Source organism: Xyrauchen texanus, chromosome 18, assembly GCF_025860055.1.
Source record: "Xyrauchen texanus isolate HMW12.3.18 chromosome 18, RBS_HiC_50CHRs, whole genome shotgun sequence".
Lineage (NCBI taxonomy): Eukaryota > Metazoa > Chordata > Actinopteri > Cypriniformes > Catostomidae > Xyrauchen > Xyrauchen texanus.
Window position 1 is genome coordinate 30,218,035 of NC_068293.1, and position 26,992 is coordinate 30,245,026.

The 26,992-nt window shown below is 35.5% G+C and overlaps 2 protein-coding genes, 1 long non-coding RNA gene and 1 pseudogene across 6 annotated transcripts; 1 reads left to right on the forward strand and 3 right to left on the reverse strand.

Moving 5' to 3' along the window:
- Positions 1-207: 207 nt before the first annotated feature.
- On the reverse strand, positions 208-6,608 carry dnajb11 (DnaJ heat shock protein family (Hsp40) member B11). Its single transcript, XM_052148794.1, has 10 exons — positions 6,459-6,608; positions 5,814-5,970; positions 4,949-5,046; positions 4,547-4,679; positions 2,377-2,519; positions 2,213-2,295; positions 2,056-2,113; positions 1,716-1,827; positions 1,400-1,559; positions 208-1,298 (listed from the first exon to the last, which is right to left on the reverse strand). The coding sequence occupies exons 1-10, from the start codon at positions 6,530-6,532 to the stop codon at positions 1,234-1,236; spliced, it is 1,083 nt and encodes a 360-aa protein (XP_052004754.1). The 5' UTR covers positions 6,533-6,608; the 3' UTR covers positions 208-1,233.
- Positions 6,609-8,882: 2,274 nt separating this feature from the next.
- Positions 8,883-13,904, forward strand: LOC127659112 (uncharacterized). 4 transcript variants are annotated; one of them, XR_007972494.1, is made up of 6 exons: positions 8,883-8,935; positions 9,266-9,359; positions 9,450-9,610; positions 9,729-9,843; positions 11,760-11,900; positions 13,037-13,904. It is a non-coding gene; the product is annotated as an uncharacterized LOC127659112 (long non-coding RNA). The 4 variants fall into 4 exon arrangements; XR_007972493.1 differs by having other exon boundaries at positions 8,908-9,047; XR_007972492.1 differs by having other exon boundaries at positions 8,908-8,963.
- A 1,151-nt stretch (positions 13,905-15,055) lies between these two features.
- Positions 15,056-16,812, reverse strand: LOC127659294 (granzyme B-like). The gene is made up of 5 exons (XM_052149044.1): positions 16,767-16,812; positions 16,386-16,533; positions 16,029-16,194; positions 15,660-15,920; positions 15,056-15,542 (listed from the first exon to the last, which is right to left on the reverse strand). The coding sequence occupies exons 1-5, from the start codon at positions 16,810-16,812 to the stop codon at positions 15,387-15,389; spliced, it is 777 nt and encodes a 258-aa protein (XP_052005004.1). The 3' UTR covers positions 15,056-15,386.
- A 1,175-nt stretch (positions 16,813-17,987) lies between these two features.
- On the reverse strand, positions 17,988-23,401 carry LOC127658818 (granzyme B-like; annotated as a pseudogene).
- Positions 23,402-26,992: the final 3,591 nt, after the last annotated feature.

Genomic DNA, 26,992 nt, shown 5'->3' on the forward strand with positions numbered 1-26,992 from the left:
GGGTCTAGTCTTTGAGACACATAGTCATTGTGATATTTGTTTTTGCAAAATTTGCATAATCCATTGGGATCAGGCCAAAAACAAGGTTTTAACAGGTTTGATTTGAAGCAATAAACAAAATTGTGTGACCAGTATGTTAAGATGGACCAAAGGCACATGAATTCTTCCAAAATATACAAATATTCTATTTTCATATCAAGTCTTTTTGAACCATAATTAGAAACTTTTAATTTTCATTTGAAAATTACAAACATATTTTTCTTCAATTGGGCACAAGATGATATAAGAAGTTGTTCTTTTTTGTCTGGTGCAGTCCACAAAAATACGAAGAAAAGTGAGCAACTGGGATGAGACCCAGTGGGCTGAACATCAAGAGGGGTTGTGAAGGGAAGAAGAAAGTGAGGTACATTTTACAAAAAAAAAACAGAACTTAACAATTGAGGAGGCCTACTTTTTGAACTTCAAAACCAAGTAAATGCCTCAGAGGAAACAGACCTGTAACCTAAAGGCATAACTGAACCAAGCTGACAATAACTGGAGCAGCACAGACTAAAATATATGGATAGCAGCTGTTCATTACAAAAAAAAAAACAACTGCAACAACAGTGATAAATCCATTCTTTAAAATAAGCACACAAAAGACTGAAGGGTCTAGGTTGAGACAGTTTGAAACACATTAATAAAGTATAACGGTTTCTTTCTTAACAGAGGGCCATGAAGATAGTGCTGAGGCAGGTATTTAATTTGTCCTCTGGTTTGAAGTCCTCTTTCTGTATTTGCAGTTTTTGTAGTATGTCTCTTAACTGATGCAGAACAAGTGCCACTAAACATTATGCTGATCCATGATTGGATGATTGTTGACTGGCCACAGCAAGAAGTGTGTGTAGTCACTCAAACTGATGAAAAATGTCTTGAACAACTTAGTAAAGGTATAAAACTTGGAACTGTATATGGAAAAATAATAATAAATTTGAACAAAAACACCTCCTCAAATAAAAATACTTTCCATTAACATTCCATGAGAAAACAATGCTTTTAAAAATAGAAAAAGTTGAAAAAAAAAAACTAAAAAAAATTAAATAAAAACATTAAAGTTAACCAATCCTGAGAAGAATTTGACAAAAATAAATACACCCCCACTGTTTGTTCGTCAGTGTGTATTTAAATGAGTGTATGTGTGTGTATAGGGCAGACATGAACAGGGCAATCATTCCTGATTTAGTTGGCTGTTTGTCAGTATCCCTGCAGTCCATTATAAATCTTTTGAGATTGTGTTTGTTTCAGCAGCTGCCTTATACCTGAGAAAAAAATATTTATTGCATTCATTAAATCTACTCACAGATACGCAAAAGATAAAGAGACACACATTAGAGATTATAATTTTTAGATGTTCTCTTACCGTCTTTCTGCTGGTCATCAAGCTGCTCTTTGGGGAAGTCTACATCAAAGGTGACTATGAGTGACCCGCGGATATTGATGTTGTCAAAATTTGGCAGGCCCTCACCCTTCTTCCAGAGACGAGCTCCTGGCTTAGTGATTTTATCCCTCACAATGTGCACCTATAAGACCACAAGAGACACGTTCCTGTGCTTGCAACGATCATGTGACAATAGGACAATATTACATTACAAGTACAACAGATATCCATAAACTGCGTTAACAGAAATACAAATTATTCAATCAGATGAAAGTACAAGCTATAAAACAGGACATGCCTTGTGACCATCTAGATGAGTGATGTCCATATCAAAACCGACAAGAGCCTCTACCAGAGAGATGGTGACATTTGTGTAAAGGTCGTCACCTCTGCGCTCAAACACAGGATGCCTGGACAAATATAAATTTACATGTGATACATTGGAAACCTATAGTCTAAAGCTATAACTGTCTATGACCTCAATCTTTCAGACTGAGAAAAGGGCTAGACTTTACCTGAATACACATACACTTTGATGTGTATGAAAACAAATGGACTAACAATATATTATACCTACATTGAAAAAGAAAAGGTTCAATCCATTGATTGTTATTGCTGCAATCATATATTACTCTTACTTTAAGACTTTGATACGGAAACGCAGATCTCCTGGTTCACCATCAATATGAGGTTCGCCTGTAGAAAAAGACATAACATAATATACACAATCTATAAATATCAATGTTTCACCATTAAGCCAATAAATTAAAATTCAAGTAGAATTATTTCCCATACCTTCCCCCATGAAAGGGTATTCCATCTCATCTCTCACACCCTGCTCGATCTCCACCTCTAGTGTTCTCTCCTCATTTACAAGTCTGAAAAGATAAAACCATTTAAAAGGAAATCATATACTTTTTGGTGAACCAAAGTGGAAGTGATTTTGGGGTAAAACTTACTTGACATTGGGGCATTCATCACACACTACCTCCTGTGTCATCTGGAAGCGACCTGGTCCTAGTTGTGTGGTTCTCATTTCCTGACGGCAATTGCATTTCCTTTTTCCTGGTGCTTCTTTTGCAACAGGTTTGTTTCGTACCACCTACATGTTGAAAGAGAGGAAACAAGAGGACAGGATAGAGAAAAAGAGATTACTCTTGAGTGTCCATTTTTGAATGGATTACATAAACTTTTGCCTGGCAGTGTATCAATATCTTTAAATTAACCCTTAAATACATACCTCGGGTCTTTAGTGATCTGGGACATCATTACACCCCATTACCTAATCCAATTTTTTTGGAGTTGTGCCCCCACCTCTTTATATTCCTCAATATTTCTTTCATAAATAATATAAAATAAAAGATGCCAAAACTGCAATAAATATATATTTTTTATAATTGCTTAAAGGGAGAGTTCACCCAAAAATTCTCTCATCATTTATTCACCCTAATGCACTCCCAGATGTGTATGAGTTACTTTCTTCTGAAGAACACAAATTTAGATTTTTAGAAGAATATCTCAGCTCTGTAGGTTCATACAATGCAAGTGAATCAGATCTTTGAATCTTCAAAAATCACAAAGTCAGCATAAAAGTAATCCATAAGACTCCAGTAGTTAAATCCATGTCTTCAGATGTAATGCGATAGGTATGGGTGAGAAACAGATCGATATTGAAATATTGCTATATTGTACTTATTTTTACTATAAATCTTCATGCATATTGCCACCTAATGGTCAGGCTCATCAAAGATGTAGATTTATATTAAAAAAGTAATTAAATATTTGCCTGTTTCTCAACCACACCTATCATATCGCTTCAGAAGACATTGTTTAAACCACTGGAGTCTTTTTTTTCTTCCATTTTTATTTTTTTTAATTACTCATCTCAATGCGGGTGGTGGAGGGCAAGTCTCAGTTGCCTCCACTTCTGAGACAGTCAATCTGCTCATCTTATCACGTGGCTCACTGTGCATGACACTGTGGAGACTCACAGCATGTGGAGACTCATGCTAATCTCTGCGATACACGCACAACTTACCACATGCCCCATTGAGAGCGAGAACCCCTAATCGCGACCACAAGGAGGTTACCCCATGTGACTCTACCCTCCCTAGCAACCGGGCCAATTTTTTTGCTTAGGAGACCTGGCTGGAGTCACTCAGCAAGCCCTGGATTCGAACTTGTGACTCCAGGGGTGGTATTCAGTGTCAATACTCGCTGAACTACCAGGCCCCCGCCAAACCACGAGAGATTACTTTAATTCTGACTTTATGTGATTTTTGGAGATTAAAAGTTCTGGCCACCATTCACTTGCATTGTATGGACCTACAAAGCTGAGGTATTCTTTTAAAAATCTTTGTTTGTGTTCAGCAAAAGAAAGAAAGTCATAAAGAATGTCATCTGTAATGACATGAGGGTGAGTAAATGAGAAAATTTTCATTTTTGGGTGAACTATCCCTTTAAGTACCTAGGGTGAGAAGAGACCATAGGTATGTAAAAGTGTTGCTTTTTTTGCGCTTTCATAAATCATATTTTAAATCATCTTTATTATTTTACTATAACAGTAAGTATTTCTTTATTACAAGACAGATGAGTACTATATTCATACAAATGATTACTATATCATGTTTCTGTGTAAAATGGTGAATTATTAGCTATTGACATTTAGGTGTACTACTGACATTATGTAAGCTGTGCACCTATTTAGACTCAAAAAGTGCTTGAGAAAATAAATGTGTAGCTTATGTGTCATGTATAACTCAAAATATGTTTGAAAGCCAGTTGAGTCTCATGAAATTTCAGTGTGAAATTAATGAACTCTGTTCTAGACTTGTTGCATCATCTCTTTGATATATGAAACATAAAACATCAGCATTTATAACAGCAGAATAAATTCTATTCTGTTATTTTCTAATGGTCTTAAAAATGCATTGGAAAATTTTACACTGTCTGGGCAATTTGTAGATCCATTGATAGATAAATGTGCCGGGTCTCTAGAGACCCACGTATGTAATAATGTTTAATAATGTAATAATGTAATAATGAAATACCCATGCATTTAAGGGTTAAAACACAGAGTCTGCGCACTACATCTGGTAGGAAATGTGATAAACAGCGAAAATAACTCACCTCAACAAAATTCCCAGAATACACCTCTTCTAGGGTCACTTCAAGGTCCAGTACTATGTCATTACCCCTTGGAATATCCCGGCCAGCTGGCTGCGAGTTTCTACCGAACATAAATCCAAAATCCCCAAAGAAACTGGAAAAGACAATAAACATCTTTGAAAAATCAGTTACATGCTGTAGATTAGATTTTGCAGAGCCAAAATTTGTGTTTATATTTAGAATAGCATCTGAAACTAGATTAAAAAATTAGGAATCAGAGGTTTGCAAATCTAGACTACAAATTCAATTTATCACAAATCATACCAAGTTCATAGACAAATGTGCAAATATGTCAGCAATTAACTCTTAATTGGGCATTATTTTTGTAAATATTGTGAGGCTTGTAGTGACATGGTTGTTTACCTGGAGAATACATCACCATGTGAACTATGATGGCCCTCCTTTAAGCCCTCCTCTCCATATGTGTCATATTGTTTCCTTTTCTCCTCATCTGAGAGCACCTACATTCAAAAAATATCATTAGAGATTAGTCTATCTTTACCTGAACTATCTAGTATAGTCTTTATACCTATAGTTTATAACACAGGTAAAGCCACCCTCCTTGTTTTTTATCAGTTTGATGAGAAATAATTTCACAGATATAAAACCATAATCATTTGATATACCCACAATCATTTTATTCAGATTTACATTAGAATATATGTATTCTATTATACTTTAGCTATAAACATGAGCTTCATATAAAAAAATGTACTTTCACAAAATAAAGATTACTGCCCACCAATGTAAACAGAAAAATAATTTAATTATTTAACAATTCCATTGTGCACATATAAGTACAACACGCTGCGCAAGAGATGCTGGAGCTCCACCTCATATCTCTCATGAATAACAATAAGCAGATATTTCAACCAATCAGAGGCGGCCACACATTTCTTTCAACCAATTAAAGCACTCCAACAGTCTGTTTCTAACAACAACGCTCATGCTTGTCATATTCGATGGCATTGAAATGAGATTGTAAGTTTAGAAATATTTAATACGAAGCTTTAGAGAAAAAACAAACCGTAACAATTTTTTTTTTTATTGGATTAAATTTAGGCATAACTTTCGCATCAAAATATAACTAAAACATGCAGTAAACCTAGACAAACCACTTTCATATGTATGCCATCCGGTAAATCTATATTTGTAGAACATGGCAAATGTAAAATAAAAAAATTATAAAAGTGCCCATGTGAAAAAAAACGAACGATAAAAATCATACCTCGTAAGCAGCTCCAAGGTCTGCAAATTTGTCTTGGGCATTTGGGTCATCTTGATTTCTGTCTGGATGAAGCTGCAGTGCCAACTTTCTGTAGGCTTTCTTTACATCTTTAATTGATGCTGATCTACTGACACCCAGAATTTTGTAGAAATCCTTCCTGAAAATACAGAGCAGCAGTGATAAAATCATTCTATATATGGAAGTGTAAATGTAACCTATATTTAATAAACATGTATCATTATGACGAGCAAATCAGCCAGGAGAAATTTGTATGGTGTCATATGAAATATTCAGCAGTTTCTGATAAACCCACATTTACATAATCATGCGGAACAGTACTTATGAGGCAGCAATGACAAGTTATCAGCCTGGCCACTTCAGTTATAAGCGATTGTAAAACAGCAGACCGGACTATTTTTTTGGGAACAATATAATTACACTTTGCATTTCTCCCGAATTAAACTCAACTCGTTAAAGTACAAGAGATTAAAAAGGTGTGATTTGCCGTAGTTTATGGAAAGCTTCACCAGCATGATGCATGGACAGTGGCGTAGACCAATCACAATGAAACATGTGTACCAGCCAGAGAACTCAGTTTATAATGCACTAACATAAAACCCTGAAAAAAACACGATATCTACATACCCGGCCAGTACTGTCGATATCAAATATAAAAGCAGAAAACACACACTTGACAGTTTCATTCCTCTAACAGCCATGGGTCCTTGTTTCTTTCAGAAGTCCAATAAAACACCGGCTTTCTGTGTGTTGTCTATCAAAAACCCTCTTCATGCTCTCTCGCATGTCCCGCCTCTTTCTTAAACGGAAGTGAAATAAAAGTCCAATCTCAACGTTATATTTTTTATATGCTGTCTGTCACTTGCACCTTTTAATATTGTTGATCTTATAAGCACTAACGATATCACTGATATTAATTTATGATATATATATATATATATATACATTATTATTATTATTATTTTTTAAACTGCAGAATAAAACTCGGACGACCTATAACATAAGAATTATTACATATTGTGTAATACAGTGGTTCTCAACCAGGGGGTTGGGACCCACAAGGGGGCCTCAAAACACTTCTAAGGGGGCCTCAATATTACTTAAAATGTATTTAAAATAAGAAATGTTAAAATAATTAAAAGAATTGTACTTAATTAACATGCTAAAATTTACTTTAAAATGTCTGCCTTCAAATTATAAACAGACTCTTTCTGAAACTTCTAGAATTAAAAATGATCTATGATTAATAACTTTAATCAGATACATCTAGTATCTGGCGAGGGGGCCTTTAAATATTGTCTTGGACAGTTGTGGGCCTTGGAGTCAAAAAGGTTGAGAACCACTGGTGTAATATACAGATCATTGAAATTAATATTTATGAATTTACACTGGTGGCCAAAAGTTTGGAATAATGTACAGATTTTGATGTTTCGGGTACATTAATTCACCAAAATGTGGCATTCATCTGATCACAAAGTATAGTCAGGACATTACTGATGTAAAAAAAAAAAAGCTCCAGCACAATTTGAAAAAAAGTAATTTTTGTTCAAATCAAGACAGGCCCCATTTCCAGCAGCCATCACTCCAACACCTTAGCCTTGAGAATCATGCTAAATTGCTAATTTGGTACTAGAGAATCGCTTGCCATTGTATCAAACACTGCTAAAAGATATTTGGTTTGTTACATGAAGCTTAACATTATCTGTTTGTTTTTGAGTTGCCTCAATATGCAATAGACTGGCATGTCAAAAATGGCAACAAAAAAGAAACAGCTTCCTCTAGAAACTTGTCAGTCAATCATTGTTTTGAGAAATGCTGCAAATACAGCATTGCTGAAAGGCTGTCCAATGCTTGAAATTGCCAAAAAACGGAAGATTTCATACAAATGTGTACACTACAGTCTTCAAAGACAAAGGACAACTGGCTCTAGCAAGTGCAGAAAGAGATGTGGAAGGACAGATGTACAACTAAAGAGGATAAGTACATCAGAGTCTCTAGATTGAGAAATAGATGCCTCGCATGTGCTTAGCTGACAGCTTTATTGAAATCCACCCGCTCAACACCAGTTTCATGTACAACAGAAAAGAGAAGACTCAGGGGTGCAGGCCTTATGGGAAGAATTGCAGAGAAATTGTATTTAATTTAATTGATCAATTGTCACACATTATATAGATTTCTGCATATACATGGTGAAATTATTTATTTTTAACATATCCCACCTAAGCTGGGGTCAGAGTGCAGGGTCAGCCATGATACAGCACCCCTGGAGCAGATAGGTTTATGGGCCTTGCTCAAGGGCCCAACAGTGGTGTCTTGGTGGTGTTGGGGCTTGAACCCCTGACCTGCTGGTCAGTAACCCAGAGCCTTAACCACTGAGCCACCACAATAGACACTTTTGAAACAGAAAAACAAATAGAAAAGTTTAGATTGGGCAAAGAAACGCAGATATTGGACAACAGATAATTGGAAAAGAGTGTTATGGATCTTAACCCCATTGAGCTTTTGTGGGATCAGCTAGACTGTAAGGTGTGTGAGAAGTGCCCGATAAGACAGCCACATCTATGGCAAGTGCTACAGGAAGCATGGGGTGAAATGTCACGTGAGAAATGTCAAAATGACAGCTAGAATGTCAAAGATATGCAAAGCTGTCATTGCTGCACGTGGAAGATTTTTTGATGAGAACTCTTTGAAGTAGTTTCAGAAGTAATTTTTTTTTTTCAAATTGTAATAGTCATTTGTCACGCTATTAATGTCCTGACTATACATTGTGATCTGCTGAATGTCACTTTGTTGAATGAAAGTACCAATGTCTTTCCATAAGAGCAAAATCTGTACATTATTCTAAACTTTTGGCCACCAATCAATGTATATTTTGCTCAAAATATATTAACTATCTTTGTTAACTAAGGAAATTAATGATAATTATTTTCTTGCCAACACTGCTTTTTTATTAAATATTTCAAATACTTATAACTGCAGCGCTGCCTATTTCCACAAATTAGTTGCCAGTGGACTGTTGCGACTTTTATTTTGTAATTATAAACGGGTAGGGCGCAAGTTTACACTGTGCACTTCCGGAGAGAAGAATGACATCTCTGGATAGGGTAAAAGTGTTGGTTTTGGGCGATTGTAGTAAGAAATATTATTCAAATAATTTATCGATTTTTTTTCCGATTTTTAAATTTCCTGAAATATCATGCGATTTATATTTAGAATGTGAGTTTGCTTCATAATATTCGACTCAAACCAGAGGTGTTAGATTACCATATTAGCTTCAATTTCTGAAATATATCATTATATGAATCATGAGGATAGCTATTAAAATGACTTTCATCCACTTATGATGTTGTACTTTTATGTTTATTCAAATATATTGTGTGAGCCCTAGACTTCCTGTTCTGCTAATTGTTATTTGATGTTTGTTTACTTTACAGGTTACATAAAAAGTCCTCTCTTGTACATTTACTTTGCCAGAATCAAGTTTTGGGGAATCCATCATAGACTGTTTGCTGCTCAGTGGACATCAGGGTATAGTGGCAGTTAAATAACAGTGATTATGTTATGGCTTCCTCACATAAATCTGTAATGTAATAGTCTGTGTCTTGATTATTTGCACAGGCGCATGACTTCAGATAGGGCACTCCAGAAGTGAAGACTTTCTACATTGAACTCTGGGATGTTGTAGGATCTGTTGGCAGTACCAGCAGTGTAAAAAGCACCAGAGCTGTGTTTTACAATTCTGTGAATGGTGAAGTATCAGGCTCAACCAGGGGAGTGAGGTAACTCCAATATTTGGCCAGTCAAATGCTGGAATACCCCATAGGCTATATGGGAAATGTTTAACATACTGTATGTAATGACTTTAATGATAATTCTCTGTTCTTCTTATTGTTACAGGTATTATTTTAGTTCATGATCTGACCAATAAGAAATCCTCCCAGAATCTTTACCGCTGGTCTCTGGAGGCACTGAGCAAAGACTCCTCCCCTACATTGATCATCGTATCTAATGGGTGAGTTGAGGTGAACTTAGTTCTGATCGAACAATGCTACATTAGTCATCTCCTCATGTTGCCTCCACTGGGACCATGGGCTTCCCGCAGCTGAATGATCCTCTTGATGTTGATTTTATTTATTTATTCATGAAATATATATGTATATATATATATATATATATATATATATATACAGTGAGGAAAATAAGTATTTGAACACCCTGCTATTTTGCAAGTTCTCCCACTTGGAAATCATGGAGGGGTCTGAAATTGTCATCGTAGGTGCATGTCCACTGTGAGAGACATAATCTAAAAAAAAAAATCCAGAAATCACAATGTATGATTTTTTAACTATTTATTTGTATGATACAGCTGCAAATAAGTATTTGAACACCTGTCTATCAGCTAGAATTCTGACCCTCAAAGACCTGTTAGTCTGCCTTTAAAATGTCCACCTCCACTCCATTTATTATCCTAAATTAGATGCACCTGTTTGAGGCCGTTAGCTGCATAAAGACACCTGTCCACCCCATACAATCAGTAAGAATCCAACTACTAACATGGCCAAGACCAAAGAGCTGTCCAAAGACACTAGAGACAAAATTGTACACCTCCACAAGGCTGGAAAGGGCTACGGGGAAATTGCCAAGCAGCTTTGTGAAAAAAGGTCCACTGTTGGAGCAATCATTAGAAAATGCAATCTCAAATGCAATGTCAATCTCCCTCGGACTGGGGCTCCATGCAAGATCTCACCTCGTGGGGTCTCAATGATCCTAAGGAAGGTGAGAAATCAGCCCAGAACTACACGGGAGGAGCTGGTCAATGAACTGAAAAGAGCTGTGACCACCGTTTCCAAGGTTACTGTTGGTAATACACTAAGACGTCATGGTTTTAAATCATGCATGGCACGGAAGTTTCCCCTGCTTAAACCAGCACATGTCAAGGCCCGTCTTAAGTTTGCCAATGACCATTTGGATGATCCAGAGGAGTCATGGGAGAAAGTCATGTGGTCAGATGAGACCAAAATAGAACTTTTTGGTCATAATTCCACTAACCGTGTTTGGAGGAAGAAGAATGATGAGTACCATCCCAAGAACACCATCCCTACTGTGAAGCATGGGGGTGGTAGCATCATGCTTTGGGGGTGTTTTTCTGCACATGGGACAGGGCGACTGCACTGTATTAAGGAGAGGATGACCAGGGCCATGTATTGCGACATTTTGGGGAACAACCTCCTTCCCTCAGTTAGAGCATTGAAGATGGGTCAAGGCTGGGTCTTCCAACATGACAATGACCCAAAGCACACAGCCAGGATAACCAAGGAGTGGCTCTGTAAGAAGCATATCAAGGTTCTGGCATGGCCTAGCCAGTCTCCAGACCTAAACCCAATAGAGAATCTTTGGAGGGAGCTCAAACTCCGTGTTTCTCAGCGACAGCCCAGAAACCTGACTGATGTAGAGAAGATCTGTGTGGAGGAGTGGGCCAAAATCCCTCCTGCAGTGTGTGCAAACCTGGTGAAAAACTACAGGAAACGTTTGACCTCTGTAATTGCAAACAAAGGCTACTGTACCAAATATTAACATTGATTTTCTCAGGTGTTCAAATACTTATTTGCAGCTGTATCATACAAATAAATAGTTAAAAAATCATACATTGTGATTTCTGGATTTTTTTTTTTAGATTATGTCTCTCACAGTGGACATGCACCTACGATGACAATTTCAGACCCCTCCATGATTTAAAAGTGGGAGAACTTGCAAAATAGCAGGGTGTTCAAATACTTATTTTCCTCACTGTATATACCTAATAAAATAAGTTGGGAAACAGTTCAGAATTCAATAACTGAATAGAGTATTTTATTAATATTATTTATTAATTTGATAATCTTACATTCAGTACCACTCTGATTTAATTCTAATAATTTGCATTTGCAGGGATTATGATGGAGAACAGTTTGCAAAGAACTCTGTTCCTCTCTTGCTGATTGGCACCAGATCCCTGAAAACAAGAGAAATTATGTTCTAACACACGCTGCATTTCTGTCTGAAGATTTTAACGCTGAAGAGATCAACCTGGTGTGTGCATTTTGCTGCTGTTGTGATATTTATAACCAGTCTAATTTCATAGGGAAAAAAAGGAAAATCATTTTTTATTTGATGTGTTTAATGTCCTTTTGAAATGTTGGATTTTTGAGCATCACACTTTTTCTTATTTTTCAGCATAAAATTGGTTGTTAGCTTGTTTTCTTCTCAGGATTGTATAAATCCACAGTATCTTGCTGCTGGGTCATCAAATGCTGTTAAACTAAGTCAATTCTTTGACAAGGTAAAGGATACGATGAAACCGAATTTTTGTATTTTTGCTGTCATACAGGCCAAAAAAGTCTTAAACTTTCAGAAATATGCACATTTGAGTACATTTCTAACACTAAACATGTACTGTCCAGTGTATGAGTAGGTATATGAGATAAGAGCAAACTATTGTTGTGTGTATTTTTAGTAGAGAAGAGATACTTCACAAAAGACAGTTGAGTGTGTGCATCTCTCACAAATGTAGAGCATATCTGGTTTAAGCCCGCTATACACTGTGGTATTTTTACAGTCCTTAAAGATTGTTACTTGTCAGACTGTGCGATATGAACTCATGGAGATCACCATGGCACACTGTGTGACATCATGTCAGACTGTACCATACACATCATAACCAACTGTGGTCTCAATCATCCGATCAGTGAACACGAGCATTGCGGAATAGAAGTGTAAAGGCGAGATATGCCCGGAGGAGCGTTTTTTTATTTTTTATTATTTATTTATTTATATTTTTTTTTTCATGGAAAATTAGGGCTTCAGCATTTCTGTTGCTCCAATACCACTCCATCATCAGCATAATGTATAAAAACAAAGATGGATTTTGTCTCATAGGCCTATAAGAAGACATCCTGATAACTTATACAAAATTTCGAATAGTCATGCAAGCTAATAATATATTATGCTTGCAAATTCCCTGGATAATGCACAAACATGTTATAGATTTCTATAATTGAATCCAATTGTATCATAAATACTTACCAATATAAATATTTATATCAGTTTATAAGTTTAATCATTTTACAGATGATTTATTACAATTAAAATAGAAAATAAAATATGAAAATATTTGAAATGAACAATCTCAACCTATTATTTTCCTGTTTTGTTTTTCTTCTTCTCAGATGCAGAGTTTCACAGACAGGAGGCGCTTCAATTTCAAAAGTGTACACAATGACTGAGTGTATTCACTTTGCATGTTGGTGGGTTTTGTCCTGTCCAGTTTATCATGACAGAATGATGTAGATATCTCATGTTCTGATATATTTGTGTTCACAAATTATATGTTAATTATATGGCCCTAATCCAAAATTGGTTAATAACCGATGTTTACTCTAGTTTTTTGCTTTTGCTGTTCTTTCTATCTTCTTGCTTCAGACCTTTTTTGCTTCTTTGGCAGTACAGCTACTGGATCTCCCACTGTCTCTGCTGCTAAAGCATGATAAATATGTATGTTTCATTGAGTTCTTTCACTCTTCGCATCACCAAACAACACTGCTCTAAGCATAGCCAAGCCTATCTACATAGGTGGCAGCCAATGAGCGCAAGGATTCTCTTTAAAGTTTAGTGAAACACCGCGTGTCATGTGATTTCAACATGGCGACCAACATTGGGGGTGACCTGCACCATATATAATACAAATATTATGAGTACAGTCTTCATCTCATGTGAGTGTTCACCGTTCAGATTACTCTTCACAAAAACACAACTCATTCGTTAATGTGTAAAACATTTGAAATTACTGAATGCTCCTTTAAGGTGAAATGTTTATTTCTGTAATTACCTGAGTCTACTTGTACTTCATCTTTGTAATTAGTCGGTTGCCAGTCATTTGAAAGTAAAGATGAACACTATCATATATTTACAGATTTTATTGTTGATCATTGTAATAAAAAAGTAAGTTCAAAAGATAAGTCTTTGCTATATTAGCAAGCTGCTCATATTATGCATGTAAGTAGAGCTATTTACTTGAAACATCAACAAAAAATAAAGATGAGTTTTTATTGAGTTTTCATTCCTTTTTCTCTGTACGCTTATATTCTTTATACTATATATTCTAGCAGCCACAAAAACTAAACTGCAATTATTTCTTTATGATCTAATGTTTGAGTTTAAGAACTAACAAACACTCAAAACAAGCTGAGTCCCACAATAAGAATGATCACAGAGATATATGTTTTATTATTGATGCTTGTTTTATTTAATGTACAAAAATTATTTTGACATCCCAATTAGCACATAGTCCATACAATTGGCTTAAATCAGTACATAATTATATTGAAATCAGCATTCGTCCACACACTGTAGCAATTATAGGGTCTGGAGTGAGGCTTGGGAATTTAAATCAGTTGCTCTGCTGTTTTAAATGATATTCATACTATATGTTGCTTATTTTTTAAATCAGACAAGATGCTATTAGATGAGATGCTGTTTGTGCATATTAAAATCATAATATTTAAAGGACTTTACCCCCAAAGAAGTTCTGCTTTGCCAATTTTACTTTGTACAAACACCAATGAATTCTTGTCATCTCTACCAGAGAGAAAAAACGTTGGCTTAAACACACCTCCTGCCTTCAGCTGTTTTCATACCTCTCACCACACACTTGCATGCAAAGTTGCAAACACAGGGGCTTCATAGGGTGACTTTTCACAATGTTACTCATGGAGCAAAGAGGTGTGGAAACACATTGGGCAACTGGTTTTTGCAGGAACTGACTGATTTGAGGACCACCAAGAGTCACATTCACAAAAATCCCTACAAAGCAACAATTACTGAACATTCATGAAGAATATTTAAAAGCATTTTAAAGCTATTAACAACACCAATATAAACTGCCAAAAAAAGTAAATCAACTGCAATTAATTAATTTTAATCAAAATATTTCTGTCTTTCTAGTGCAACACATTAATACGTCACAAACAGGAAGTCCTGTCATCACCATCAGTTTATTAATAATCTTATTTTGGCTAACCACCAAAGGCTCTGACACTTAAAGCAAGTAAAAGTGAATGTTTAAATCCAAATGGACACCAAAGGTAAATATTTAAAGATGCACATAAACTATTTATTTATTTATTTATTTATTTATTGTTAATGTTTACTAAACAACCAATACAAAAGTGTTCTTGGACATGGCAACTAGCATCTTTCGATGTGAATTCAGCATCACGCAGAGGCTGTTTAAGTAAAGATGACATTGCAGAAATACCCTGTTCACAGATTAATTTAAAGTGTCAGATAGGGGGATACTGAGATAAAGTGAGTAAAATTCAGTCATGTGATCTCAACATGGCGGCCAGGCCACTATGAGAGGAAACATCATGAAGAGAGTGAGTGAGAGAGATAGATAGAGAGAGAATTGGACTCTCATGTGAGTGTACATCATTTTAAATGAAACCTTTTAGTCCTAAAATATGTTTTAAGTGGTTAAAATGTATTTATTACTTATAAGAAATCAAATCAATCATATATTTAATTTTTACCAATCATCTTTTTAATCCAGGGGAGGAAGAAGGAGATTTTTACGTAGACTTCAGGATACTCTCTAAATGTACAGTTTCCTGGATAGGTATATGAAGCAATTCCTTGCGGTTTGTTATTGCAGAAAAGAGGACTTCCTGAATCACCCTATAGTGAATAAGAAGGGAGAAAAATAGAGACAAAGAAATATATACAATATTAGTATAACACTATAGTGATAATAATCATTAAGTATTAGTATAATTGTATAATTAAATATAATACCTGACAAAAAGCATGTTTCCCATCTGAAACACTACAGATCATTCTCTCAGAGTTAAAGTGGTTCTGCCACTTTTCTTTACATTTCGAATTCTCCTGCAGTTTGAGAGAGACTTCCTGCAGTAGACTTGTTGGATGTTTTTCATTTTGTTTTTTCAAGCCCCAGCCAGCAATGGAGCATTTCACATTTGCTGGTGTTTTCTCATTTTTTGTAGGAAGATCCATCATTTTTACAAATGTATTCAGCTTGGCTTTGGTCTTCAGCTGCAAATAATGGAAGTCGCTGAATTTTTTTTATGGCATACTGTATATAGTTTCATACAAAGAGTATAATTTATTCACTATTAATCAAACTGTTGAAGGTAAAAATACCTTAAGTAACATGATATCATAGCTGTAGTCGTCTTTGTTCTGTTCAAACATAGGGTGGCGAATGTATTTCACTACTTGGATTCTCTGTTGGCTCTTCTCCTGTTTGTTGATATTATGTGCTCCCAGAAGAACTTCAAAGTGGTTCTGACCAGAGAAATCTCTACGACTGCAGATGGAATTGAAAAATGTAATAATGAGAGAAATTTGGCCTTCGAGTATTTGAGAAACTGTAAAATATAGATGTACAGATGGTTAAACTAGTTGTAGTTTTGAGACTACAAACAGCCTTTTTAAAAAGCAACATATATTATATATATTATATAACACATATTATACAAATGACTGGGACATACTCACTTGAAACAGTGTGCTGATGTCAGTACATAATCATGTCTAATCAGCATCCCTCCACATATGTGTCCTTGATTCTGCTGAACTGATGCCATGTATGGCCTGGAATGAGGTTTAGCCTCTTTTCCTCCTATAATACCACTCTCCATCGCAACTGTGATAAAAACACAGTCACAATATTAACAGACTATTTAAAGAGGGATTTAATGGAGGGAACATGAACTTTTACAAAAATAATAATAATAATAATAATAATAAACATTCAACATTTTCTAGCTAAACTAATAGTTTACAATTTAAGCACTTGCTTTTAGAAATGTATAGGTCCATGGAAAACAATGTACTTTTATTTTCAAAAATTCCGAAAGAAATATTTAAATATCTTACCAGCCGTATAAATGCCAAGAAAGTGAAGAAAAATGTAAAGACACATGATGCAACTCTCAAATGAGAAGGAATGAATTTAAACCTTAGTTGAGAATATTATGTCACTATACTCAAACCCACTCTCTACCTTCAATAGCTGTATCTCCTCCCCCTATTTCTTACCTCATACCACAAATTTGCACAAATTTACAAGCAGCCATAAGCAAGCAGGCATCAGTGAACTGATGAACAAACTGGAATTGCAAGATTAAACAGTTATATAAAACTCAATATGTAGGTTTATCATCAAAGAAATCAACCTGAACTAAAAAGAACTCATTTTGTTGCATATTTAGTATGCATATGTAGTAACTATTCTTTCTTATGAAAAAGTAACACAGTTCCAACTATCTTTTTTTTTCTTTAGTCTTGGGTTACACTTTTGGTGTCCTACAAAAAAAGATCACATAATTAATCCGTGTACGTAGTGAGATGATGTTGACTGTAAGAGGCTAAAGTTTTGATGATGATGATGCAAAACCAGTTCACATGATTGATTTCAGGCATAATGTAACAATTGTATATATTTCAGTCCTTGCACTGCATGTTCATAAGGGCACATGTGGCTGGGCCAAGCATAAGACTTCAAGGGATAGTTGATGAACCCAAAAATGAAAAGGACATGTAAGTCAGAATGTTAGGGACTGATGGAGTCCATTCATCATTCTCTTTTCTTGTATAGAAAAAAGAAATGGTGACAGAGGCTGTCAGTCCCTAATATCTATAACATTTATATAAACATTCATAACTGAATGTTTAAAAGGTAACATTTATTAGAAAAAGAACTGATACAAACAAAAATAAAAATAAATTATTCTTCAAAATGCATATGGAGATGTTCAAAGAGAGTGCAACCAAAAATGAGAAATGGTTCATTTCAAGTATTTCAAGGCTTAGTGGGCTAAAGCACATAACTGGTAATCAGAAGGTTGTTGGTTTGATCCCCACAGCCACCACCATTGTGTCCTTGAGCAAGGCACGTTGCTTAAGGGGGATTGTCCCTGTAATAAGTGCGCTGTATGTTGCTTTGGATAAAAGCGTCTGTCAAATGCATAAATGTACAATAACACTCACCACTTAAGAGTCTGCGATTTGAAAGACAGAACTAAAGTCAAATGGTTGATTATTTAGGTGCATACACGCATCTTATATAAGATTCAATCACTCAAAGTTTGTGTTAATCTACGGAAGGAAAGCAGATATTTTCATGTAAAGCTCAGGGTACTCTTTGTTTTTAGTCATTAGGACATGTGTATGCAGCCATTCCTAGAAGTTCATAGTTACAAACACGAGGACTGCCAGAATCACCCTAGAAAGAGACAGATTCATAAATTACTGTACTTCCTAAAATGTATTCTTCCCCTATCTAAAATATCAATGACATGTTTAACATGTGTTAAGCAACATTATCTAAAGTGACCTTGCAGCACCTGACAGAACGCCCTTTCCCCATCCGAGACAGTACAGTCATTCTCTCCGAGTTGAAAGAGTACATGATGCACTTGATGCAGTTCCTTGTGGTTGTTTCAAGGCCCAGCCAGCAATGGAGCATTTCACAAAGGCTGGAATCTTTTCATTCTTCTTAGGAAGTTCAATAAAATCCATAAACTCATTCAGCTTGGCTTTGGTCTTCAGCTGTAACCATATTAACCAGTAAATACCCTTGGGGTGCTTTAGAGTGACTAAATAGACTATTACAAAAAAGCTCAATTTAAAAAGTTCCATTGAGGCTATACCTTTAGTAACATTATGTCACAGTAATAGGTTTTGTGGTTAATGAAATATTTAGGATGTTTAATGTAGTTCTTTACTTGGATTATCTGCTGGCTTTCCTCCCTCTGGCTGATATTGTGAGCTCCCAGCACAACTTCTGTGTTGATGGAGGTCTCACTGTGAATACATTAATGCTATCATTGTCCAAGTGACAAGCTTTTGTATCCATAAAGGTAAAACATTTTCTCATTATTTTCTGACAGAAAAGTCAAGTTAAGTCAAGTCATTTTTATTTGTATAGTGCCAACACACATTATTTCAAAGCAGCTTTACAGAAGATCAGGCATTAACAGAATATAAAACTGTTATATTGATAATGTCTTAGAGTCATCATTGTGTATTTTGATGAAATACGATTATGAATTGTGTTTAAAAATAAGTAATTAAATAATAATTGTATTTATAACCCCAGTGAGTAAGCTGAAGGCGACTGTGGCAAGGAACACAAAACTCCATAAGATGTTGATTAATGGATAAAAATAACCTTGGGAGAAATCAGCCTCACTGTGGGGGCCAGCTCCCCTCTGGCTAACATCATGAATATAATGTAAATATTACTTATGTATAGTGTAAGTCATGGTTTAAAATTATTAAACTAAGTAAGTGTTAAGGGTCAGTGTTTAAACAAAGATTTTGTATGAACTGTAAGATTAATGACTAATGTCTTTGTTGTCCATCCTGTATTTTTGGCAGAAGTTCACATAGATGCAATTGTCCTTGTTAGTTGGCTGATAAAGGGTTTTGTTGGCAATTCATTGGTAGTCTATGATTTCCATTTTAAGAGTGTAGTCCATCATTAGACCGAGGTGAAGCAGGAAGAGATCAGTGAGGTGCATCTCAGTTCAACCTGGCCGGTAATTTAGGTGAAGTCTATCCTAAATCCAAGGTTCAGGCAATGGCATATGAAGTATCTCATGTCTTATGGTTGGAGTTGGCATCAGTTCATCCTCTGAAGTCCATCATTATAGACTGAAGTGATGTTTGGCTGGCACTGGATGCTATTAGTCATCATCACACAGTGACACATAGCAGTGGAGTCCAACACAAAGCAGGAATGGAGCTGAATCCAGCCACTTCTGGTGACCTCAGGATATGAGTCTCAAGGTTGAGACAAGGAAACTAATAAAATAATATTAGCATAGATGCCATTACATTTATTGCAGAATTATAGATCATGATCACTTCTGGTGACCTCAGGATATGAGTCTCAAGGTTGAGACAGGGAAACTAATAAAATAATATTAGCATAGATGCCATTACATTTATTGCAGAATTATAGATCATGATCACTGTTTCTGGTTCTGGTAGACCTAGTTACAGCAGCCTAATTGTGAGTTGAAGGATAAATGAGGTATATGCCTGGCTAAATAGATGAGTCTTTAGTCTAGACTTAAATTGAGTGAGTGTGTCTGCATCTCGAATAGTGTTAGGGAGACTATTCCGTAGTTAAGGAGCCAAATATGAAAAGGATCTACCTCCTTTTGTGGATTTTCATATTCTTGGAACCATGAACATGATGAAATATAGCATGGTAGAAGGTCACTGAAGTATTGCGGAGCTAAACCATCCAAAGCTTTGTACGTAGTTAACAGAATTTTAAAATGAATATGAAATTTAACAGGTAGCCAATGTAACAATGATAGAATGGGGCTAATATGATCACATTTCTTGGTTCTCGTCAGCACTCTGGCTGCTGCATTTTTGACCAATTGAAGTTTATTTATTGATCTTGCTGGACATCCTCCCAGTAATGCATAACAATAATCTAGTCTTGAGTTCATGAACGCATTCATTCATTTTTTGGCATCAGCAACAGAGAGCATGTGTTGTAATTGATCATTTGATTTTCAAAGGACAGATCGGTATAAAATATAACACCTAAGTTCTTCACTTTTGAAGATGATGTAACAGTACATCCATCGAGAGTCAAATTATATTTAAACGGCTTATTTTTAGAGGTTTTTGGTCCAATAATTAGTACCTCTGTTTTGTTGAAATTGAGTAGAAGGAATTTCTGGCTATCCAATCATTTATTTCATTTATACACTCTGCTAATTTGGAGAATTTTGAAATCTCATGAAGGTTTGAAGAAATATAAAGTTGGGTATTGTCAGCAAACTTATTCCACGATTCCTGATATTATTTCCCAGGGGAAGCAGTTACAAGGAGAAAAGCAGAGGCCCTAAAACTGATCCCTGTGGCACTCCATACTTTACTTATGTTTGGTTTGACAATTCCTCATTTACATAGTTGTAGCGGTCTGCAAAATAGTTCCGAATCCATGCTAATCAACTCCACAAAAGACAACATAATTAACTAGCCTATTTAAGAGAATGTTGTGATCTATCGTGTCGAATGCAGAACTAAGATCTAAAAGCACTAGAAGTGAAATGCAGCCATGATCAGATGATAAGAGCAAGTCATTTGTAACTCTGATAAGTGCAGTTGCTGTAATGTTTTGTGGCCTAAATCCTGACTGAAATTGTTCATATATACTATTTCTCTGTAGAAATGAACATATTTGGGAATATACTACATTTTCTAGTATTTCGGACATAAACAGGAGATTTGAAATCGGTCTATAATTAGCCAGTTCTCCAGAATCAAGTTGTGGCTTCTTAATAAGCGGTTTGATAACTGCCATTTAAAAGTTTTTTTGGGACATGTCCTAAGGATAATGAGGAGTTAATAATATTAAAAAGAGGTTCTGAGATTACAGGGAATACCTCTTTTAAGAGCTTGGTTGGTATTGGATCTAACAAACATGTTGTAGCTTTTGATGTTTCGATAAAAAAATAACTGTGTGTGATGTCTGACCTATGACAGAGACGGATTGAAGTTGCATGTGAGGAAATCTATGAGACTGTTTTCTGAGGTGCTATGACAGATGATTGCATAATTTAAATTTTATTTCAGATTTTTTACATTTTATAAGTAATGAAATTAATTACTCTTGTGCCACAACATAATATCTGGTTTTGTTGAGGCTTTATTCCTAACCAATTTAGCCACAATGCTAAATAAACACCTAGGATTGTTATGGATATTACTAAAATATGCTGACCTGGCAGCTTTTAGTGCCTGGCTGTAGCTACAGACACTATCCTTCCATGCACTGCAAAATACCTCTAATTTAGTATTCTTCCACTTGCACTCATTTTCAGAGCTGCTCTCTTGAGAGCATGAGTGTGATCATTGTACCATGGTGCATGGCATTTTTCTTTAATCGGGGGCTCACACTATCAAGAGTGCTAGAGACTGTATTTATATTTTCTGTTATTTCATTTTAAGTTCTTCTAGTCTTTGGGGTTTACTGACTGTATGAGATAGATCTGGAAGATTATTAGTGAAGCTAACTTTAGTGGTTGAAAGAATAGTTCTAAATGAATGATAGCGTGGTGCAGATTGAGTAACAGCATGCAAGAGAAGAGGTAATGATCCGTGATGTCATCGCTCTGCAGCAGAATTTAAATTTTATCAACATCAACTCCATATCACAGAACTAAATCTAGCGTATGATTATGGTGATGAGTTGGTCCTGTTTGTCTGACTCCAAGAGAGTTGAGAATATTGATAAATGCTAATCCCAATGTGTCATTTTCATTTCATGTGAATGTTGAAGTCACCAATAATTAAAGCTCTATCTACAGTAACTACAAGATCTGATAAAAAAAAATTGCAAATTCACCAAGGAAATCAGAATAAGGCCCAGGTGATCTATATACTGTAGCAAGGGTAAAAGACGACAAGAGTGTTTTTATTTATATCTGACGGAGCATTATTAGTTCAAAGCATTAGTTATAAGCATTATTAGTTCAAAAGACTTACATTTACATCCTGTCCTCTGAGTAACACCAAAAACCTGTAAATTGTAGCAATACCTCCTTCTCTACCCTTCAGACGAGGCTTGTGTTTATTACAATAACCTGGGGGAGTAGATTAATTTAAACTAATATATTCATCCAGTTTAAGCAAGGTTTCAGTCAAACAGAGCACATCCAAAATATGATTTGTAATAATTGAATTTACAATTAGTGCTTTGGTAGAAAAAGGTCTAATGTTTAGTAGTCCTATCTTTATATTACGTTTACCTTTAATTTGTTTGTTTTGTTCAAGTTTGACCTTAATCACATTTTTTTATTATTATTTTGTGAGGGTAGTTCGGGAACAGACACAGTCTCTATGATATATCTAGGTGATACTGTCTCTATATGTTGTAGTCTATGTGACCTGTGTGATGTTTCAAGGCAGCTAGTAGACGTTCAGATTAATTAATTTGTCTGCTTCCTGACCTGGGCCCCAGTTAGTCAAATACTATCATTATTATGACTATGAGCCAAAATACTAGAGAGGAGAGTGGCACCTTGCCTGGAGGGATGGAGTCCGTTTCTCTTTAGCAGGTCAAGTCTACCCCAAAAACTCTTCCAACTGTCTATGAATCCTATTTTATTCTTCAGACATCACTCAGACATCCAGCCATTCAATGACACTAATCTACTATAAACCTAGTCACCACGACGAGCAGGGAGGGGGCCAAAGCATATTACAGTGTCTGACATAGTTTTTGCAAATTCACACACCTCTTTAACATTATCTCTAGTGATTTCTGACTGGCGAAGCCGGACATCATAAGTGCTATTGAACTGTGACCTTTCACACACAGTTATTTTCTTAGATGGTTGTAATGCTAAAGCTTGTATTAAAGAGACAGAGTTTGAAAGGTTCTATATGTCTGTGAAAAACAGAAGTTGACTGCCAAGCACAATGTAGCATCATCACGGATAGGTTTTTATGTGTTTTCACCTTAGATTGGCGTTCATCATTTTCATAGCTCTCTGCATTTTAAAACATGTCTGATACACCGGATGCCAGTAGCTCATCTAATCAAGTAGTTTGCTAAGTAGTGGTTAGTGTTCCTGTGGGGTCTGTGATGGCCTGAAACTCTTGTCACACTCACTCATTGTGTCAGTGTGCACATGTAGTGTGTAACGTTCTTGTATTGATTGAGACTGGCCAAGTTTCCACCCATATTTCCAGCTTGGTCTCATTGTGAAAGTTATAACAGAATCTCACCTCCCACCCCCAAATAACAACTTTAAATACAGTTACTGCTGAAGATTGTACAAGTCTAATGTATTTTTCATAACATATACCCAAAGAAATGTATTTGGCATTGTTTTTAATAATAATAAAAAATATATATTACATCCTGCTTGGTCAGATCACACTTGAAATGAGAAAAGTAGGAAACATACAAACCTAGAAACCACAATAAAAAAATTACAATAAATTTGCAATTGTTGCCCTGAATCCTTACTCTATGGGTTTTCTGTGTTTAAGACACTTGCACAGAATGTGATTTGGAAGAATGTAGAAACCTGTTGGCCGAGTCCTGGGCACAAGACAAGCTCCATCATAGAAGCATTGATGATGCCCTCCAGAGACAGAGAATAACATTTCAACAAATTAGGACCTTGAAAAAAAATATTTCAAAATTTAGAATAGGAAAGAACTTTAATATAATGGAAGAGGGTTTCTTATATAAAAAGTAGAGAGGAGAGTCATGGCATCTGTCTCACTGACTGACATTACTGTGGTTAAACAATCTGTAAGGTGTCAAATAAAAAGGAAATCTGCCCTGGAGTGAATTGTATTGTTTTATTACACAACAGTATACATATAAGTTAACCATACATAATTACTTCAAATGTAATTAATCGATTTGAGTCATGAGAAGTTTTCTCAACTTTTTCTTTTTGAAGATCTGCAGGTTTCTTCTCATAAGATTTCAATGGTAGCATGGTAAAATGTAGAATGTACACACACACATACACACACACACACACACACTAGGGGTGTACAGTGAAGCCATTAGACTATCTGTATCTGTTCATATAGTAAAATTATCTATATCTGTCTCTGTATTCGGTTGGAACTGGATGTGGGCGGGGCTTAACATGGAAGTGTGTCAAAACTAAATTAAATGCCCATATTTAAGTATTATTCTTACACTTATAGTTTCTATTAATAAAATATGCCTTGTAAATGCCTTTTCATAATAATAGCCTAACGATAATAATAATAATTCTTATTTATAATTATTTATTTAAAAAATATATTTATTTTTTTCCTTACCAGATGAATATGTATTTGTAGGCTACATTAACTGTGGAATATGCTGTGGTTACTCCTGGTATTTCAGATATCAATATCTGCATGAAATAGAATATTCGTTTGTCTGTAAATGTATAACAACATTATTCTGGAGCCAAGATGTGTCAAGCATTATGTGAAATGTCAAGCACACATTTTGCAGTGAATAATAAATACAATTTAAAACAATAATATCAAATCAATATAGCCTACAAACAGGTGAAAGTCCCATAAGTCTATCAGGAATTTTGACGATAGGACACCATTATTTAGTTAAATAATGATAATAATAATAATAATATTAATTATAATAATGTTACATTTATATAGCACCTTACCAGAGATCAAGAACACTTAACGTTTTCAAATTTAGCACAGTAAGAAGAAGAAGAAGAAGAAGAAGAGTAAAGGCAGAGTTTCAGTTTCTTCGTTTTACATCAGGAAGAATATTCCTAATAGATGAATACTCTATGGAGCATATAAACCTTTATGGAGCATTTTAACTTGCTCCAGTCTTAACCAGATAAATTATTTAAATCTCTGATGTGAATATAAATGTGGTCAACTTTAAGAGATGGAGAGACGAGCTCCGATGTTAAATAACTTAAGGTTAGGAATTTAACCTTGCACTCTGGTCTCAAGGCTATAAATAAATACAGGGGAAAAATTACGTGTGGATTTTGTGATACATTAACATAGACATTTCAAGAAGTGGAATGTGTATATGATGTCATATCGTTCTTAATGTTACACTTGACAAGCTCTAGATGCACACAATTAACAGTGACCGCAGTCGAGACCGTGGCCATCTGATCATTTTCATTCATAAGGGAACTTTTTAAATATTGGCTGCACAGATTCATACCTTTTGTTGTTATTTTGGATATCCATCCATCCATCTTCAACCATATTTTGGATATGTTTATTTAAAATGTGGCTTTATCCTTGTGCTTTTTGGATAATCAGTCATACAAATATTTTGTATATTATTCGGATCAGTGGCGGCTGGTGCCCAAATTTTCAGGTGGGGCTCTGAGCCCCACTTTGTTTTTTTATTGAGGCAGATCGAATTTTCAGTCCAGACGTAAATTGCATTTTAGAATGAATTCTCTTTTACTCTTTATATTATTTAATGCCAATATTAATGTTAGGGGTATAACAGTTATGACCCGATCAGATATGGAGAAAGAAAACCACCAGGAGTCAGAAGTTCAATCAAAGAATCCAAAATTTACTGAAGAATAGTTGGCAGTGAAATTGGTACAGCCAGCGGCAAAGTCTCACGAGGAGATCGAAAGCTAACTCGACATTACACAAAATCTTACATCAATTATACCATTTGCAAGGACGTATATTCTATTATTTCACTCCTGATTGGCTAACAGAGCATAAAGTCACAACATATAGATAGCTATAGCACATCAACATTAATCAGCGCAATTGTCATCCTGGCCCGAGATTTACATCTGAAGTGACCTCGCAGATGGTCTCGGGCGTCTTCGAGTCTGCCTGCTGTGTCTCCCTGGATTCAAAACCTGGGTAGAAGGTCAATACGCACACACGAAACACTGACAAACAACAGTGTTTCTCTGCGCTACAAGGGAACCAGAGCACACATTTATCAGGTCATTTTAACCAAAACAGTGAGATAAGAAATATTCACCCCTCAGGCAAAGGAGAGGAAAGAAATAATAAGAGAAAATTTACACTTCTACTTATTCAAGTGCTATCACATAGGATTTTAAATCATATAATTAGTCATGGACAGGTAAAAATCAACCACAGAATACATCTGGAACATATGTTTAACATTCTCCCTGCCCCCTCTCATCACAGCTAAGCTTATCCCCAAAGGACCTTCAGACTACGGGCAGGACAGAGAGAGAGAGACTCTCTGGAATGTTCCTTAAAAGACACTAGTTAACATTCCAACACACATAAGATTCAAAGTATATTTCAGTTATGCATAAGAAAATAGAATTGATTATGTGATCATGCATATAGTTAATTCATCATTTTATTACGTTTAAGCAACAGAATATAGATAGATATTGATATGAAAGGATATATATATATATGTATTGATATATCTGAAGAGACAAGGGATTTCGACCCTCACCCTTCATTAAACAAATGACAATTTTACAAACATTAAAAACATGTGTGTGTGTGTGTTAGAGAGAGAGAGAGAGAGAGAAAGAGAGACAGACAGACATCTTAATTGTAAAGGAATTTTGCCCTTCTGTCCTTCTGAGTGGCAA